Source organism: Physeter macrocephalus, chromosome 12 (genome assembly GCF_002837175.3).
Source record: "Physeter macrocephalus isolate SW-GA chromosome 12, ASM283717v5, whole genome shotgun sequence".
Classification (NCBI taxonomy): domain Eukaryota; kingdom Metazoa; phylum Chordata; class Mammalia; order Artiodactyla; family Physeteridae; genus Physeter; species Physeter macrocephalus.
Window position 1 is genome coordinate 43,328,853 of NC_041225.1, and position 20,849 is coordinate 43,349,701.

At 43.0% G+C, this 20,849-nt stretch overlaps 1 protein-coding gene across 1 annotated transcript in view; it reads left to right on the forward strand.

Annotated features, from left to right (window-relative positions):
- FAM228B (family with sequence similarity 228 member B) overlaps positions 1 to 20,849 on the forward strand; it is a 106,387-nt gene that overhangs the window by 24,854 nt on the left and 60,684 nt on the right. The window contains exon 5 of the mRNA XM_055089064.1: positions 1,810 to 1,889. Coding sequence (XP_054945039.1) covers positions 1,810 to 1,889 — 80 coding nt within the window. The remainder of the gene's footprint in view (positions 1 to 1,809; positions 1,890 to 20,849) is intronic.

Below are 20,849 nucleotides of genomic sequence, written 5' to 3' on the forward strand. Positions count from 1 at the left end.
CAAAGTCTTGGAACTATTAGTAGTATTTCCTAATATGGTCAATGTTTTGTTCATTGTTATAAAGTTTACATAATACATTACCCTCTTTCCAAGATGTTGAGGCCTTTATCAACCAATTTTAATTAGTTCTGTGAAATTAGGTTACCTATTTATCCACAGAGGGGCAGGTTTCTATTAATACATAGGCTCTCTAACTTAATATATGATCTTACTTTCTCAGGATTATGTGAATGAATCACACTTTTATGGATAATAGTTAAATCACGTTTTCTTTTCACCCATCACTCACCTTTTTGTCCCTAGATCTTAGCAGACTGGTGATCAGACTTCCTCTTTTAAAAAGTAGCTTTGAAAACAGAGGCCCACTGATATCAGCACCTCCCATCAGACCATAGAGAACCCAGCGACCATCAAGAGCCAAGCAGTTGACATTTTTCTCTCAGTAGGAGCCGCCTATGCAGTCTAGAATAAGGTTGACTCCTTTCACATGAAACACAGATATGTGATGCTAGTCAGACACAGAAAGCTTGGTGTAAAATAAGATTACATGGTATATTTGTGGAAATATGGGTATAAATAAATACAAGTGTAAGCAGTAAATCTATAGGTTGGAACTGAAAATATTGCTTATAGAAACATGGTTGTAAATGGAGTTTAGTTGGCTGAACTCTATTATACATGTGTGATATAGTTCATATTTTATGATCCCTGCCACAGCAGGAGGGAAATGGGGCAGCACCATGATCTGGTATTTCCTCTGACCTCCATGTAAGTAGAGAACCCACTGGCACCCAGGGGAACAGGGGAGATCCACCCCAGGCTACAGGACAGGCTAGTCCATATCTAAGTTATCAAGTGTCTGAGCTGGGTTGCCTGAATCATGTCTTTGCTAGCTTTGTTTTCATCTCTCCTTTTTGACTCATGTGGAACAGTGGAAGGGGATGAGCCAAATATATGCAGATTCAGTTTCAGAATATAGAGGCATACACATCTACTCACCCATTTAGGGAGCTACCTACCCAAGCCTACTCTGACCAGCTCCAAACTGGTTTCTGCTCCATGTCTCCTGTTAATTCACTGCAGAGTGGTTGGTTGGGAAAAAGAGGTCCTGAATAATTCCAGGCCAACTCTGTGTGATTATCCACTTTCTAAAGAGTGTATGAGGGCTTCCCTGGTGGCGCAGTGGTTAAGAGTCCGCCTGCCAATGCAGGGGACACGGGTTCAAGCCCTGGTCTGGGAGGATCCCACATGCCGTGGAGCAACTAAGCCTGTGCCAGCTACTGAGCCTGCGCTCTAGAGCCCGCATGCCACAACTACTGAGCCCACGTGCCACAACTAGTGAAGCCCACGCGCCTAGAGCCCGTGCTTCGCAACGGGAGAGGCCACCGCAGTGAGAAGCCCACACACCGCAACGAAGAGCAGCCCCTGCTCGCCACAACTAGAGAAAAGCCCGCGCGCAGCAACAAAGACCCAACGCAGCCAAAAATAAAATAAATTAAAAAAAAATAAAATAACTTAAAATAAAATAAATCTTTTTAAAAAGTACATTACAAGAATGCACAGGAAAATCATCTTAGTCCTAAATACTGCCTGCCTGTCTCCAGCGGTCAACACCAGGGTACTAGAATTTGGCCTGGGCAGTTGTTGTGCTTTTAGCAGAGGGAAGGCAGATCCAGAGGCAACTCTGAGGCTGGTGAGGATTTTGTTTAATCATCTCTGAAACTCCTGCTGAATTGCAGAAGCTTTATTTACCTTTGCTGAATTTCAGTGTTGCTTCAGAAAAATCCTCTTCTTTGTAATTGAATCCAGCAGCTGCTCCGAGCTTTTCTGCCATTTGAAGCTTGTGCTGGGAGCCAGCTGTGACCAGAGGAACAGCTCCAGCCATCTGGGTAAGTTGGATGGCAGCGGTGCCCACACCACTTGCTCCTGCATGGATTAGCACAGAGTCTCCAGCCTGAACATTTCCTGCGACAGAAAGTACAGGAACCATTTTCTTTGCTTTGCAACTGCTACACATTCTCCACATAGGCTTATTCTACCATGATCACCTGGCCCTGGGACCACCAAATGTCAAATCTCTGGCTGTTTTGAGAGAACATATTGACTTTTTGTCTTACTGCCTCTGGTCAAAGTGGGGAACAACTTTTGGAAACAGTTATTAGCAGCCACATCCATAATCTATGTTTTACCTATGAAATAATACCAAAACATATCTCGGACCTATCCCTGAATGAGTAAGAATAACCACCATTCCCACTGTCACTACCTGAAGCCAGCCCCTCTTCAATCTGAAACTGGCCTCTAGCTGGTCTCAAAAATCCAGGCACTACACACAGCCACCAGGCTTCTCCTGAAATGGAGCTTTCATTATGTCACTTTCTTCTCAAAATGTCAAGTGGTTCTTGATTGGTTTTCGTGTCAAGTCCAAATAGCCTGCCATTCAAGCCCACCACAATCTAGTCCCAGTCTCACCTTTCATAAATTACAGTTGTCATCCTTCACTTCTGAGTGAAGCAGCTAATCTCACCTTGACCCTCTTAGGACACCTTGGTATGCCATCTGTCCACCACAGCTCTACCATCCTTCAAGGCCTTCTGTTCCAGAAAGCCTTCTCGGACCACCTTTGCCCACATCAACTTTTCCCATCTTGAGCTTCTGTTGTAGTTAGAGACAGGGCCACCCTTCCAAACACTGTGGTTGTCTTGCCAGTTACACTGAGTTCCCCAAAGCCAGGGACCCTCATGTAAGCTCTTTGCTGGCCTCAGTGGGATTGGGGAGGAAATAAAGAGTTGATTGAATGTCTCCTGCTGTGCTAGGGCTCCCAGAGAGAAGCTTAGCGTGACTGAGAAGCTGGGACTACTGCTGGGCTTACAGTGTGAAGATGTGCATAGGCCTTTCATCCAGTGCTTTCCAGGTTTTCTGTATGATAACCATGATTTTCAGCCTCAATATTGCTGCACAGTATGAGGACCTGATACTACTGATGGTATAGTAGGCTGAGGTGCTGGGGTTGGGTGTGGCTTAGTGGCCAGATCAAAGCTGCCCTGCAGGACTGCTGGGTTCTGAGGTGGCTGAGTCATGAAGAAATTGAACCGTGCTGTATGGAGTGAGCATGAGATAGGGTGGGGTGGTCCTTACCCAAGAGATGTAACAGCTGGGAGGTGGTGAGCCAGGCCTCTGGGATGGTGGCAGCCTGGGGCATGGTCAGTCCTGCCGGGATGGGCATGAGGAGCCCTTCAGGGACAGTGACATTCTGGGCCTGGCCCCCGCTAGGCAGCAGAACCATGGCTGGGTCCCCAGCCTTCCAGTGTCCCTGGCAGCCAGGCCCCTGCTCTGCCACGTGTCCAGATGCCTCGAGTCCCCAAATGTTGCTGGCTCCTGAGGGTGGGGCATACTGGCCTTGTCTCTGCAGAGAAAGGGTGCACTAAGTAGTAAACATGATCAGAAGTCTGTGTGTCACCATCCCTGGCCCTCTTCCCAAAGCCCCTTTTTTTTTCAAGACAAAGTTCAGGGTAAAGTTAGGTTTTTTAATTCAAGAAAAAAGAGAGGAGAGGTGATTTGTTTCATGCAAATAAGAGACTGTAGGTCCCATAATCAGTGGATGTCTAACTGGTAGAGTCCTTAGCTATTTCTCTCATCTAAACCCCTTGTTTTACAAATGAAGAAACTGAGACCTGGGCAGGGAAATGCCTCATCCAAGGTGGCAAAGCAAATTAATAGCAAGACTGGGAATAAAACCGTGGACTCCTTTTCTTTTCACTTTAATTTAATTTTTTTTATACAGCAGATTCTTATTAGTTATCTATTTTATACATATTAGTGTATACATGTCAACCCCAATCTCCCAATTCATCCCACCACCACCCCCGACCCCCCCCCAGCTTTCCCCCCTTGGTGTCCATACATTTGTTCTCTACATCTGTGTCTCTGTTTCTGCCTTGCAAACCAAACTGTGGACTCCTTAATGATAGTTCTCATATAGCAAGTGCCAGGCTCTGTACTCGCTCAACACAGTCCTCAGAAGCCTCCAACCAGACGCTTGAGACCAGAGAGACTGAACTAGAAATGTGCATCTGAACCATTTGAGGAGCTTTTTCAAAGTACACTGTGTCCTGGTCCTATTTATTTTGAATTAAGTGCCCCCTGTGATTCTGGTGTACATTTCTTAATTCAAAAAATGCAGCTGGCTTAGTTTAGTGCTTCAAAAATAAGTCAGAAGAAAATTCTTAGAGTACTGCCCCCTGCCAGCTCTGGGACCCTCAGAGTGGAAAGAATACAGACTTTGGAGCCTTAAGACAAAGACTTCAGTTTGAGTCACAGTTCCCCTGGTTACTAGTGTGTGGCCTTGGGGGGGCTTCCCTGGTGGCGCAGTGGTTAAGAATCCACCTGCCAATGCAGGGGATACGGGTTCGAGCCCTGGTCTGGGAAGATCCCACATGCTGCGGAGCAGCTAAGCCCATGCACCACAACTACTGAGCCTGCTCTCTAAAGCCTGCGAGCCACAACTACTGAAGCCCGTGTGTCTAGAGCCTGTGCTCCACAATAAGAGAAGCCACCGCAATGAGAAGCCCGCGCACCGCCACTAAGAGTAGCCCCCACTGGCCGCAACTAGAGAAAACCTGAGCGCAGCAACGAAGACCCAACGCAGCCAAAAAAAATAAATTAGTGTGTGGCCTTGGGCTCATTGCTGAACCTCTCTGACCCTCAGTTTCTTTATCTGTCGAATACAAATTGTGAACAGGGCTGCCTGAGGAGTAAAGGAGAGAGAGCAAGGTCTAACACTCGCACACACACACACGCTCAACAAATGGTAGTTCCAGTCTCCTTATTTGGAAACCTGAGCAGACAATGGTTTGATGCAGGGTGGACTCTGCTGTGCAAACACCCCTGTATTTTGTGTAAACAACGGAGGCTAAGTGGTTCTAGTTTCAGAACCCCCAGCACGCACATCATGATGAGCATTAATGGTAGTGCCCTAGGTCTTTCCTTCATCTGGTGAATGTTTATTGAAGAACCTGGAGTCCCGCCCAGTTCCAGCCGCTGCCAGACCCCTTGGTACCTGGAGTAAGTCCGCCCGGTTCAGGGCGCTGTCTGCCACCTTCAGGAGGACTTCACCCTCCCCTGGGCTGGGCTTGGCTTGGCCACTTCCTTCAAGTAAAGGTTTTCTGGTCCTCCTGGCTTATCAAAGTGCACAGCTAACATGTTCTCTGAGGACACAGGGTAGACCGAGGTTCTTTGAGGGGCGCAGCGACCCCTGCTGGCCAGCGGCCTCCCTCGGTCCGTCCGGCCCCCGCCCCCTGAGCTCCTTCCCGCGGGGCCCCTTGCAGACTCCGGAGCAACCCCACGCGGAGGACACAGACTGGGACGAGGTGCAGAGAGGATGGACGTGCGGGTTGGCTGCGCCGGAGCAGGAAGACACTGAAGAGCGTCAAGCGAGTTTCACTTCCTCCGAGTTGGAATCTCCCGCCAGCCCGGGTCACTGGAGCCCGTGAAAGTTACTTATTTGCTCCGGGTGGGCGCCTCTGCTGCTCTGGTGACGCGGCGCGGCGCGGTCCTGCGCCCCCTGCGAGTCCTCGGAGCAGAATCCTGGAGCAGTGGCGCTGCCTCGGCCACCACCACAATGGACGGCTGGACTCTGGGTAGTGCAAGTGGTGGGGCTGACCCTCCCCTTCTTCCTTCTCCTCCTTTCCCGTTAAAATGCAAAGCTAGTGGCGGCAAAACAGATTTTCTCTAACTTTGAGCCTCTGGAATCTAGTCTTTCTCTTGGTTTGGCGTGAAATGCTGTTCCAGCCCTCACTATGAGAAAACTTTCCTCTCTCTAGGCAGCAAGACGCGAACTCTTGGCAGGCGATCGGTCCATTTCCCAGTCACGCCAGGTTTTTAGCCCATTTGCGCTTTAAGTCTGGCTTCCTGCCCTTCTTGTGGGCAGGCGTCCCAGTAGGGTGGGCAAGCAGGGTGCTGCTGAGAAAAAAGAGGAGCATCAGGGACAAAGGGAAGGTAAAACAGTCCCGGGATTCTTGTCACTTCTGCGGTTCCTCCAGTCTTTCCTGGGGATGAGGGAGCGGCCCCTGGAAGACCCTGCCCAGTGAGGCAATTTAGCCTGGTTAAAAGCTGTATAAATAGGCTACATCAGGATTTCTCAACCTTGCCTCAATTGACATTTTGGACTAAATTTTTTTTGTTGTGAAAGACTGTCCTGTGCAGCTTGGGATGTTTAGCAGCATCCCTGGTCTCCACCCACTAGATACCAACAACACCCCTATCTAGTTGTGACAATAAAAAAATGTATCGGCATTGCCAGATATCCCCTGGGGGGCAAAATTACTTCTAGTCAAAAACCACTGGGTTGGAAGAATACACACGTATGTGCACCTGTGTAAAAACAAGATAGGTAGCTTCCCCCCACCCCGCAGTGCTTTATAATTTACCACCTCTTCTCTTATTTGATCTTCATAACACTTTACTAAAAAGGAACTGAGATGTAGCAAGATTAATTTGGTTTCAAGTGGCATATAGCTGATGAGTGTCAGAGCCAGGAATCAAACTCATATCTCCTGGTCCTTGTCCAGGGCTCTGTAGTAGAAAGAAAGGCTGCCTGGGGCAACAGTCTCTCCTATCAATTACAAAACCTTCTTTCTCTCTTTATTTACATCCCTCTACTGAGTACACCTCTTGCAAGGTTACCCAAATTATATATTTTTATAAGGCCTGTTTTCCAGAAATGCCTGTCAGCTGCTGTCCCTCCTCTAGCCATCTATGTCAAAGCCATCATTGCAAGAAAAGGGACAGAAGAAGCTGAACAGTGTATTCAGGGAGAAGGTCTATATGAGGCCTTTTCTGGAAACTTTGTGGTGGGTATTTCTTGCTGCTTTTGTGGGTAGACTCTAGTGTCTCAGAGGGACCATGTCCCAGGGAGGGCAGGAAACTTCTGCTGCTGGCTCCCTGGTAATTAAAGGATAAGATCCAAACTCAGTAGTCTGGCACTCTCTCTCTCCTTTCAAGAGAAAACCTACTCATTCTTCAGGGCCCTGCTTATGCATCTTCTCTGAGGATTCTCCAGAGGACATTTTCTCCCCCACCCTTTCCTCTTTGGTCTGGGTAAGAACCAAATTTGAAGAATAATGTCAGAGTTTCTGGACAAGGAATGGAAAACAATGGACCCTGGGAAAAAGCTTGACTTGTAGAGATTTATAGGAAGGTGACTATCTCTTAAGAGTGTATGCCAAACAAAAACAGAAATATAGATCAATGGAACAGGATAGAAAGCCCAGAGATAAACCCACACACATATGGTCACCTTATCTTTGATAAAGGAGGGAAGGATATACAGTGGAGAAAAGACAGCCTCTTCAATAAGTGGTGCTGGGAAAACTGGACAGCTACATGTAAAAGTATGAAATTAGAACACTCCCTAACACCACACACAAGAATAAACTCAAAATGGGTTAAAGACCTAAATGTAAGGCCAGACACTATCAAACTCTTAGAGGAAAACATAGGCAGAACACTCTATGACATAAATCACAGCAAGATCCTTTTTGACCCATCTCCTAGAGAAATGGAAATAAAAACAAAAATAAACAAATGGGACCTAATGAAACTTAAAAGCTTTTGCACAGCAAAGGATACCATAAACAAGACCAAAAGACAACCCTCAGAATGGGAGAAAATATTTGCAAACGAAGCAACTGACAAAGGACTAATATCCAAAATTTATAAGCAACTCTTGCAGCTCAATAACAAAAAAACAAACAACCCAATCCAAAAATGGGCAGAAGAACTAAATAGACATTTCTCCAAAGAAGATATACAGATCGCCAACAAACACATGAAAGAATGCTCAACATCATTAATCATTAGAGAAATGCAAATCAAAACGACAATGAGATATCATCTCACACCGGTCAGATTGGCCATCATCAAAAACTCTAGAAACAATAAATGCTGGAGAGGGTGTGGAGAAAAGGGAACCCTCTTGCACTGCTGGTGGGAATAATGTAAATTGATACAGCCACTATGGAGAACAGTATGGAGGTGCAATCATGATTCTCAGTGAAATATTTTCTCTGGTTTTAACAATAAGCAAGCTTTCTAGAGTTCAACACTACAAGTTATTTTTTCCTTTTAAGATGTGATCGAAAGGTAATATGTCTTTTTCATTGTTTACTTCCATTATCAGGTCCATTTTTCGATGGCAGCATTCGATGGCTGGCTTTGCTCATTTCTATGGCTGTCTGCATAATTGCTATGATCATCTTCTCCAGCTGCTTTTGTTACAAGTAAGATAATTATTTTGATGCAAAATATTTTGTTGAATATTAGATATAAACAGTTGTTCTTAAAGCCAGTAGGCAGAAACCATTGACAATGTATTTCAGGAACCATTAACTTGTATTTTCTGGTTATCTCCTTTAATTAACTATATTATAGTTTCTTAAGGGAACAGAGGACCTTACTACTAATCAATTAATTGGACACTACATTATACTTCTTGTTATGTTCATGAGTACTTAAGATATTCTTATTTATAGAATATTGAACTTTCTTATATCTAAATTTAAAAACCTGACCCCATATATGCACTACCAAATGTAAATTAGATAGCTAGTGGGAAGCTGCCGCATAGCACAGGGAGATCACCTCTGTGCTTTGTGACCATGAGAGGGGTGGGATAGGGAGGGTGGGAGGGAGGGGGGCGCAAGAGGGAAGAGATATGGAAACATATGTATATGTATAACTGATTCACTTTGTTGTAAAGGAGAAACTAACACACTATTGTAAAACAGTTATACTCCAATAAAGGTGTTAAAAAAAAAAAAAAAAAAAAGAGTGTATGCCAAGTCTCTAGCTTAATGGCTGGGCCCTCCCTGTCTTTTGACAGGGAGTCAAAAGAGCAAGTGGTCTTCTTGACATTTTATATACCCTCAGCCTACAAACGTAGAGACCGCTTCCGCTTTCACCATCTGTGGGGCTGTCGTAGTAGTTTAGGGTGTTCCAGCAATCAGAAAATAACTCATCTAATGGGAGCCAGCTGCCAGTAAAGATCTGTTGGAATGAATTGTATATATGCCCAGCAAAACAGAGCAACTGGAAGAAACAAAAACTTGAATTAAAAAGAAAAGCAGTTGAGAAGATTCAGGAGTACTACAAAAATATTTATAGAATTAAAAAAAAAAAGATTTCCCAGTTAAACAATTCAGTAGATGATGCTTTAAAGGAGATTGCCATTGTTGAGAGCTGAATTAGTGGTTTAGAAGATTAAGGTCAAGAAATATCTCTGGCAACAGAGCAAAAGCCTAAAGAGATGGAAATTCATAAAAGGGTAAGAGCTTTGAAGAATAAATTCAGGAGACTGTGCCATGAGAATAATAGGAATTTCAGAAGGAGGAGGAAGAATGAAGAAGATTCAATAGTTAAACAAGTAATAAAATAAAAAATTCCTAAACTGTATCAGATTCTACAAATTGAAATGGTTCACTGAGTTAAAGGATGGGTTGATAAGAAAAAAAAAAAGCACATACCTATATTTCGTAAAATTCCTACAAATTTTCAAGTCAAAAGAATAAGTTACCTACAAGAGTTTAAAAATCAAAATGGCATCAAGTTTCTATCTGTAATCTAGAAGCTAGAAGAAAGCATCTATTGACTAGATGAAAGGGGCTGCGACCCACTAATCCTATACCCAGCAAAGAGAGACAATTTTTGCATTTTTCAGGGCAAAAAAATATATTTGAGAATATGCAAGAATTCAGAAACACATCACCCAGATCCACCTGTCAATACTTAAGTAAAGGCTCTAATCAAATAATAAATGTCCTAGAACAAGAGACAGATAGAGAGGAAACAGTTGTAAACAACAAACTTTGCAAAATATGTAGAATTAAACTGATGTGATTAAAAAAAATCTGAATGGATAAGGATAGATGGGGAATGTATAAGTGCTAAGTAAGAATTTTTAAAATGTAAGAAATTACTTTGAGGGCAATTCTAAATAATAATCAAGCACTAACTGTACTAAACTATCTCCACAAAATGAGGAGTTGAAGATGCTAAAGACCTTATCTCATTGGTGAATGCCTTGGTGGGGAAAACGAACAAGGGAGGAGGAGATTCAATCTTAAGGGGAAATAGATTATATTCAGTAGGAATGTATCTGATTACGAAAGTTGGGAAATGGACAAGAGAACTTCAAAGTTAGCAAGGGGGAAAAATGGAAATGATAACCACCTAAAAAAGCCGGTAAAGGGGGGCTTCCCTGGTGGCGCAGTGGTTGCGCGTCCGCCTGCCGATGCAGGGGAACCGGGTTCGCGCCCCGGTCTGGGAGGATCCCGCATGCCGCGGGGCGGCTGGGCCCGTGGGCCATGGCCGCTGAGCCTGCGCGTCTGGAGCCTGTGCTCCGCAACGGGAGAGGCCACGGCAGAGGGAGGCCCGCATACCACACACACACACACACACACACACACACACACACACACACAGAGCCGGTAAAGGAAGGAAAAGCAGAAAATAAAAATGTTTAATAATAAAATGAAAAAATAGGGACTTCCCTGGCGGTCCAGTGGTTGAGACTTTGCCTTCCAGTGCAGGGGTTGCTAGGGACTTCCCTGGCGGTCCAGTGGTTGAGACTTTGCCTTCCAGTGCAGGGGTTGCTAGGGACTTCCCTGGCGGTCCAGTGGTTGAGACTTTGCCTTCCAGTGCAGGGGTTGCTAGGGACTTCCCTGGCGGTCCAGTGGTTGAGACTTTGCCTTCCAGTGCAGGGGTTGCTAGGGACTTCCCTGGCGGTCCAGTGGTTGAGACTTTGCCTTCCAGTGCAGGGGTTGCTAGGGACTTCCCTGGCGGTCCAGTGGTTGAGACTTTGCCTTCCAGTGCAGGGGGTGCAGGTTCAATCCCTGGTCCGGGAGCTAAGATTCCACATGCCTCCCAACCAAAAAACCAAAACATAAAACAGAAGGAATATTGTAACAAATGCAATGAAGACTTTAAAAAATAAATAAATAAAATCAAGCATAGCAATTTTTTTTTCCTTTTTTGGCTGTGCGGCTTGCGGGATCTCAGTTTCCCGAACAGGGATTGAACCTGGACCATGGCAGTGAAAGCCTGGAATCCTAACCACTAGGCCACCAGGGACTCTCAGCAATTTTTATAATAAATTTAAACCGATGGATTATCCTATTATGAGTCCGAGATTGCCAGGTGACTTTAAAAATTGAGATCTGTGGTGAAGATATAACAATTATAAGGCTGAATGCATAAAACAACAAAGCTAAATTAGAAATTCAAAGATAAATGGATAAAAATGTAGTCATAGTGGAAGACTTCAGTACATCCTCTCATAATTTGAGTGATATAATGGAAAAAAATTAATTACACAGGAGAATTGAATAACTTGATTTAATAATCTTTACAAATAGAGTATATGCATTTTATTTTATTTTATTTTTTAAAAAATTTATTTATTTATTTTTGGCTGCATTGGGTCTTTGTTGCTGCGTGCAGGCTTTTCTCTAGTTGCGGCGAGCGGAGGCTATTCTTCATTGTCGTATGTGGGCTTCTCATTGCGGTGGCTTCTCTTTTTGCGGAGCACGGGCTCTAGGCACACGGGCTTCAGTAGTTGTGGCACATGGGCTCCGTAGTTGTGGCTCGCAGGCTCTAGAGTGCAGGCTCAGTAGTTGTGGCGCACAGGCTTAGTTGCTCTGTGGCATGTGGGATCTTCCCCGACCAGGGCTTGAACCCATGTCCCCTGCATTGGCAGGCGGATTCTTAACCACTCAGCCACCAGGAAAGTCCCCGAGTATATGCATTTTAGGTCCACGGAACATTTACAAAATTAATCAAGTACTTGTCATCGAAGAAAAACCTTAACAAATTTTAGAAAGCAAGAACATTACAGGCCATATTTTCTCAACCACATGTCAATACAATTAGAAATAAATGACAAAAAGAGGATACCTTGGGGCTTCCTTGGTGGCGCAGTGGTTGAGAATCCGCCTGCCGATGCAGGGGACATGGGTTCATGCCCCGGTCCGGGAAGATCCCACATGCCACGGAGCGGCTGGGCCCGTGAGCCATGGCCGCTGAGCCTGCGTGTCCGGAGCCTGTGCTCCGCAACGGGAGAGGCCACAACAGTGAGAGGCCTGCGTACCACAAAAAAAAAAAAAAAAAAAGAGGATACTTTGACTGCCCCAGAAATTCCTTAACTATTTGGAAGAAATACGTTCTAAGATAGCCCTTGGAACAAAGTGGATACTACAGGGAAATTAAAAGGAAAAGGTGGAGAATTACAAACTATATAGAAATAAACAAAAAGAATAACCTTTAATCTGTTCAGTATTAACATGAAAATTGAAGGAACTAGATACTCATTTAAGAAATTAGCAATACTCATTTAAGAAATTAGTAACACAAAATAAAAATAAACTGGAAAAAGAATAAAAATAAGAGCTGACATTAGTAAAATAGAAAACAAACAAAAAAGTAGAAAAGATGAATAAATCCAGAGTTAATTCTTTATAGAAACCGATAACATAGATGAAATCTATTGTGAGTTGGACTTAGGGAATAAGTGAGAGAGAAAGTCTGAAAGATTAGGAATAAGAAAGGAGATATAACTACAGATATAGGAGTGATTTAAAGAAGAATTAATTCAAATTGCATATAACTTTATGGCAAAAAATTTAAAATTCGAGGGAAAATGAAAGATTTTCTAGCAAAATTACTCCTCCCAGTGGGAGGGGTGTTTTCACCTCCCCCCATTGATGTTGGACTTGGCCCTGTGACTTGCTTTGGCCAATGGGATGGGGCACAAGTGACAAGGACATGGTCATTTTCCATCAGCCTTCTTTCCCTCCTGCCGTCCACGGGTATTCTCTCCTTCAACTTGTCCCAGAATGAGAAACACAGAGCAGACCTAAACCCAACCTACTGTCTGGGGCCAAGTCCAGGAGAGCCTAACAGGGCACAGCATAGCCGTAACTGAGCGAGAAATAAAGATTTGTTGTTATAAACTTTGAGATGGCTTATTTTTGTAGCAAAAGTTGATTAATAAAGACAAATATTTCTTTAAAAATTTAGCAAATGGAATTTAGCAATTTATCAAAAGAATAATACACTATGAGTATACACATAAAATCAATATTAGGAATCTGTCAATACAACTCTAACATCAACAAGTTAAAGGAGAAAGCATCGGGAATTCCCTGGTGGTCCAGTGGTTAGGGCTCCACGCTTCCACTGCAGGGGACATGGGTTTGATCCCTGGTCAGGGAACTAAAATCTCATATGTCACATGGCGTAGCCAAAAAAAAAAAGGTACTTCCCTGGTGGTGCAGTGGTTAAGAATCTACCTGTGAATGCAGGGGACACGGGTTCGATCCCTGGTCCGGGAAGATCCCACGTGCCATGGAGCAGCTAAGTCCGTGAACCACAACTACTGAGCCTGCACACCACAACTACTGAAGCCCACGTGCCCTAGAGCCCACGTGCCGCAACTACTGAAGCCCGCACGCCTACAACCCGTGCTCCGCAACAAGAGAAGCCACGCAATGAGAAGCCCATGCACCACAACGAAGAGTAGCCCCCGCTCGCTGCAACTAGAGAAAACCCGTGTGCAGCAACGAAGACCCAACACAGCCAAAAAAAACAAAAAAAATCGGATACTTATCTTTATTTTTTAAAATAAATTTTTGTTTATTTTATTTATTTGTTTTTGACTGCGTTGGTTCTTCGTTGCTGTGCAGGGGCTTTCTCTAGTTGCGGTGAGCGGGGGCTACTCTTTGTTGTGGTGCACAGGCTTCTCATTGCGGTGGCTTCTCGTTGAAGAGCACAGGCTCTAGGCGCATGGGCTTCAGTAGTTGTGGCACGAGGGCTCAGTAGTGGGCTTCGTTGCTCTGCGGCATGTGGGATCTTCCTGGACCAGGGCTCGAACCTGTGTCCTCTGCCTTGGCAGGCGGATCTTAACCACTGCACCACCAGGGAAACCCCTGATAACTTATCTTTAAAAAAAAAAGAAAAAGGATACAGCATCATATGAGCCAATCAATAGAAGCTAAAAATGCATTGATTAAACCTAGAAGCCATTTGTTACAAAAACCCTGAACAAAAGAAGAATAAAAAGAATAGTGTATTGTTTACCAAAAACCCACAGCAAGTACTATCCTAAATGGAAAAACACTAAAACCATTGCAGTTAAAATCAGGAAGTAGATAGGAATGCCTACTATTGACATTATTATTTAACATTACTTGGGAAGTTTTAATAAATGCACTAATACACAAACAAAGGGAAGTAACTGATATAAACACTGGAAAGTGATAAGACTATCTCTTTTTGCTGTTGATATGAGCGTAGACCTAGAAAACCTAAGGGATGCCAGTAAACAAAATAAAACTAACATTAATGAGATAATTTGTTAGGATGTCTGGATGCAAGATACGTACACCAAAATCAATAGCTTTATTGTCCAGCTAAGCACTTAGGGAAAAAAATGGGAGAAATATCCCTTTTACAATAGCAGCACAAGCTGTAAAAGGCTTAGGAATAAGTTTAACTTATTTAAAAAAAAATTTTTTTTTTTTTGTGGCATGCGGGCCTCTCACTGTTGTGGCCTCTCCTGTTGTGGAGCACAGGCTCCGGACGCGCAGGCTCAGCAGCCATGGCTCACGGGCCCAGCCGCTCTGCGGCATGTGGGATCTTCCCGGACCAGGGCACGAACCCGTGTCCCCTGCATTGGCAGGCGGACTCTCAACCACTGCACCACCAGGGAAGCCCAGTTTAACTTATTTAAGGAAGTTAACTTTAAGAAAGGCATAGGAATTATATATAGAAGACTATAAAACTATATTGGAGAACAGAAAACAATATCTGAACAAGTAGAAAAATTATCATGCTACTGGATAAGAAGACAGTACATAAAATTGTCAAATCTACCAGATTAATATATACATGCATTGTTAATTTAGTTATAATGCCAACAGGGTCTTTTTATTTTTTAATTTTAAAAATTATTTATTTTTATTTTTGGCTGCCCTGGGTCTTTGTTGCTGTGCGCGGGCTTTTCTCTAGTTGCGGCTAGTAGGGGCTACTCTTTGTTGTGGTGCGCGGGCTTCTCATTGCGGTGGCTTCTCTTGTTGCAGAGCACGGGCTCTAGGCGCCCGGGCTTCAGTAGTTGTGGCTCGCGGGCTCAGTAGTTGTGGTTCATGGGCTCTAGAGCGAAGGCTCAGTAGTTGTGGCTCACGGGCTTAGTTGCTCCGTGGCATGTGGGATCTTCCCTGAGCAGGGCTCGAACCCGTGTCTCTTGCATTGGCAGGCAGATTCTTAACCACTGCGCCACCAGGGAAGCCCGGGTCTTTTTATAAATTTATATATTTATTTTTGGCTGCATTGGGTCTTCGTTGCTGCGCGGGCTTTCTCTAGTTGCAGCGAGCGGGGGCTACTCTTTGTTGCGGTGCGTGGGCTTCTCATTGCGGTGGCTTCTTGTTGTGGAGCACTGGCTCTAGAGCGCAGGCTCAGTAGTTTTGGTGCACGGGCTTAGTTGCTCCGTGGCATGTGGGATCTTCCCAGACCAGGGCTCAAACCTGTGTCCCCTGCATTGGCAGGCAGATTCTTAACCACTGGGCCACCAGGGAATTCCCCCGGGTCTTTTAAAATTGTATAAAATCTTAGAGTATGTGGAAGAATAAATTCCCCCAAATGGCCAAGAAATATATGAAAAACAATAGTAAGGAAGACATATTACCAGATGTCAGAAAATATTGTAATGATGGTAAAATGACAATATAGTACTTACTTCTGAGGTGTTCCATAGAAATAAAAAACACCAATATGTAAGGACAGACAGAGAGATGTGTTTATTGAAGCATTGATCACAGTGCCAGAAATCTAGAAACAAAATAGATCCCAACACTAGGGGAATGGCTGAATAAATGATGAATACTGTGCATCCATTTGAAAAATGACCAAGAGTTATAGCAGTTGTCACAGAGGGATTTACACGAAACATTTGTTTAATGAGAGAAACATTGTGGCACACACACACACACACACATATGAGTTACATGAGCATGGAAAAAGATATGGAATCTTTTTATATATATCATTATCTTTATATGTAAGTTGTTTGGGGTTATCTGGAAGAGGGTGATGTCATGGGAGGTAAGGAGCAATAAAAAAGGAAAAGAGAAAAAAAGTATATAACTTTTAAGCATTTTATATGTAGAGTTATGTAAAAGAAATTAAATAAGCCTTTAAAATTAATTTAAAAAATTGAGGAATGGTGAATGGTCCCACTGAACCCTATTTCCCTGTAATCACAGCCTATGGGTAGTCCCCTAGCACACTGATTTGGGTTTGACCATGTGACTTGCTTTGGCCAATGGAACAATGAAAAGTGCTTATAGGGAATTCCCCAGCGGGAACTAAGATCCTGCAAGCCACGCAGTGTGACCAAAAAAAAAAAGGTGGGGAGGCGCTTATATGTTGAACTTGCCCTCTCTTGCTACTGGAAACTTTTTCACTGTCATGTAAAGAAACTTCTTGAGCTACTCTACCAGAGCATGAGACTTCATGGAGCAGAGACAAGCTGTCTGAACTGAGTTCTCCTGGACCAAATAGCCCCAGATGATTTTCCAGTTGAACCTACATGAATGACCTACTGTGAGATCAGCAGAGAAACTTCCTGGCTAATCGCAGACCAAATTATTGACCTACAAAATTGGTTGCAAGTAAAATTATTATTGTTTTAAGCCATTAATATTTGGGTGTTGTTTGTTATGCAGCAATAGATAATGGATACAAAAAGGCTCCTCAAGAAGAGTGAGGCCTCCTCTCCTCTATTCTATCATAATACATCTCTTAATAACACTTGTAGCACTCTATTGTCTGACTTTCTTCCTGACCAGACTGTGGATCTCTAGAGTATCCTAGTCATCTCAGTATCCCCTGTGCCTATCACATAAGTGTTCAATTGAGATTTGTTGACTGAATGAATGATTTCAGATTTATTTGGGATATCGAAGAGTCTGAGCCATTGAAAGAGGCCAGGGAGGGAAGCGCCAGCATTTTAAGAAGAGAAAATCCATGGGAGAAGTGGGGACAGCTGCATCTCTGCTGTAATTACCCCCTCTTTTCTGTAGGCCAGGGAGGCGAAAAACAGCCCCTTTTCCACCCAGCCCTTTTACTTTGACCCAAGAATGATTTACGTTAGGATACCAAGAATGATTCTCAAATCTCAAGGAGTTTGTGATGTTTAGTCTGCTAAGGATGGAGTCTGGCCTCTGCAGGTCTGAGCACTATGTGGGTAAGGAACTGTTCTCAGGGTAGACCTGCTCAGAGAACTAGGCCATTAGCATGGGCTAGAATATGTACAATATTTCCAATCTGTTTCTCCCCCTCCCTCCCTTCCTCCTTCCCCCTTCCTCCCTCCCTCCCTTCCTTTCTTACTTTAAATATTCATCCATTTTATTCACAGATAATAATTGAATGCCCACTGTTTGATAAACACTGTGCAAGGTGATGGGATAAAATGATGAGGTATGGGAGGTTGGGCAATATAAGTAGAGAACACTTTTTAATAACTTAAAGAAACATTTTTTTAAAACTTTGAAATAGAAATATTCAAACATATATAATGCAAAAGAATGAAGTTGGACCCTTACTTTACAGTATACACAAAAAATTAACTCAAAATGGATCAAAGACTGACTGTTAGAGCTAAAATTATAAAACTCTTAGAAGGAAACATAAAGGAAAAGCTCATGACTTTCAATTTGGCAATGATTTCTTGGATATGAAACAAAAGCACAGGCAACAAAAGAAAAAATAGGTAAACAGGATTACAGCAATATTAAAACTTTGTGCATTAAAGAACACATCTACAGAATAAAAAGGCAACCCATGGGAGAAAATATCTGCAAATGATACATCTGATAAGGGGTTAACACCCAAAACATATATAGAACTCCGACATCTCAACAGCAAAAAACCCCCAAGACAACCCAATTGAAAAATGGGCAAAGTACTTGAATAGACATTTCTCCAAAGAAGATAGATATACAAATGGCCAATAAGCACATGGGAAGATGGTCAACATCACTAATCATTAGAGAAATGCAAATCAAAACTGCAATGAGATACCACTTCACACTCATTAGGATGGCAATTATAAAAAACCAGATAATAACAAGTGTTGGCAAGGATGTGGGGAACTCCTGTGCACTACTGGTGGGAATATAAAATGGTGCAGCTGTTATGGAAGACAGTATCACAGTTCCTCAAAATATTTAAAATAGAATTACCCTATGATGCAGCAATTCCTCCTCTGGGTATAAACCCCGAATAATTGAAAGTAGGCACTCAAATAGCTATTTGTATACCAATGTTCGTAGCAGCATTATTCACAATAGCCAAAAAGTGGAAACAATTCAAGTGTCCATCAATAATGAATGAATAAACAAAATGTGGTATATACATTCAATGGAATATTATTCAGCATTAAAAAGGAAGAACATTTTGACACATAGTACAAGATGGTTAAACCTTTTTTTTAAGTCTCAGGGTTTTTTTTTTTTTTTTTTTTTTTTTTATTTAGGCTGCACCGGGTCTTAGTTGCAGCACATGGGGTCTTTAGTTGCAGCATGTGGACTCTTAGTAGTGGCATGCAGACTCTTAGTTGTGGCACACATGCGGGATCTAGTTCACCGACCAGGGATTGAACCTGGGCCCCCTGCATTGGGAGTGTGGAGGCTTACCCACTGGATCACCAGGGAAGTCCCAACATGGTTCAACTTTGAAGACATTATGCTAAATGAAATAACCAGTCACAAAAGGACACTTATATGTCCACTTATATGAGGTACCTAGAGTTGTCAAATTCATAGAGACAGAAAGTAGAATGGTGGTTGCCAGGGGCTGGAGGAAGAGGGAAATGGGGAGTTAGTGTTCAATGGGTATAGTGTTTCAGTTTTGCAAGATGAAAAGAGTTCTGGTAATGGATGCAGGTGATGTTTGCTCAAAAATGTGAATGTACTTAATGCCACTGAACTGTACACTAAAAATGGTTAAGATGGTAAATTTTATGTTATGTATTATTTACCACAATTAAGAATAAATAAATAGGAAAGTGGAAAAAACATATAAAAGTATAGAGAATAATATAATGAACCTCTGTATGCCCGTCATTCTACTTCAACAGTTAACCCCTGGGCAGTCTTATTGTGTCACATCAGGAGAGACATAATGTCTGGTTGAGTCTCATTTCGTGTTGTAAGACATCCTGCATTCAGGTATTGCCAGGTGGCTCACTTCATTACGAAGTTCCCCCCATTAGGTTTTTCACCTGATTGCTCAGTAGCCATTGATGATCATTCTGTAGGTCAGTTTTCTCCAGCTTTATTGTGCATAGGTGTCACCTGGGGATCTTGTTAAACTATGTATTCTGATTCAGTAGGTCTGAATTGGGGCATGAAACTCTGAATTTCTAACATGCTTTCAGGTGAAGCCAGTGCTGATAGTCCATGGATCACACTTGGAGTAGCAAGGGCCTAGATTATTTCATTAGGGCCTTCCTTTCTTTCAGCAACTAATATTTGGTTACTGTGAGCAATAGCTTGTACCAAAAAAACCCAAACAGATAAACAGTATTTACCAAGCTTCAAAATAATGATTTGATTTCCTGGCATCTTCCAAAGATGACTTATGATTTTTTTTTTAAAAAGTAACATTAGAGGGCTTCCCTAGTGGCGCAGTGGTTGAGAGTCCGCCTGCCGATGCAGGGGACACGGGTTCGTGCCCCGGTCTGGGAAGATCCCACATGCCGCGGAGCGGCTGGGCCCGTGAGCCATGGCCACCGGGCCTGCGCGTCCGGAGCCTGTGCTCCGCGGCGGGAGAGGCCACAGCAGTGAGAGGCCCGCATACCGCAAAAAATAAAAAAATAAAAAAATTTTTTTAAAAAAAGTGACATTATAAATCATAGACTTCAGCATAGCTGAGGAGTTTCAACCCATTACAGTTATTATTGTTTTTGAGGCTCAACTTGTCTCATTTTTGGCCAGTGGGTCCTTGCTTTTTGGTATGGCAAGATGTTTCAGGCTCATCTTGTACATTTCCTGCTCAAATCTGGATTCAGTCATTTCTCAAAGGAGCCTCATTCCTATTATTGGAAAATGGCATTTAGAGACCAAAATCTGTACACAAGGGATGCCTGATTGCTATGGCTTTTGTTTCTAGTCCTTCTTAGTGGACAGAGCTAGGAAATAACTATTTTTTAAAAAGAAACATCAGGAGTTTCAACTGATATTTCCAAGTCAAATTTAGGATTATAGGGTTTTAACGTAACTCCTTTGAGTTTATATATATTTTTCCTGAAAATCATGGCTTCTAATGATCTTAGTATACTTGTTTATTTGATTTAATCTATGCTATATTCATATAATTGTTTCAGAATACAATTATTAATAGTAACATGATCACTGAAAACAGTTTAAAATTTCATTGCTGTTCTTTTTTTTTTTTTTTTTGTGGTATGCGGGCCTCCCTCTGTTGTGGCCTCTCCCGTTGCGGAGCACAGGCTCCGGACGCGCAGGCCCAGCGGCCATGGCTCACGGGCCTTCCCCTGCATCGGCAGGCGGACGCGCAACCACTGCGCCACCGGGGAAGCCCTGTTCTTTTTTTTTTTTTTCCATATTTACTTTCATTTTGGATGATCTGTCCATTGGTGTAAGTGAGGTGTTAAAGTCCCCCACAATTATTGTGTTACTGTCGATTTCCTCTTTTATAGCTGTTAGCAGTTGCCTTATGTATTGAGGTGCTCCTGTGTTGGGTGCATATATATTTATAATTGTTATATCTTCTTCTTC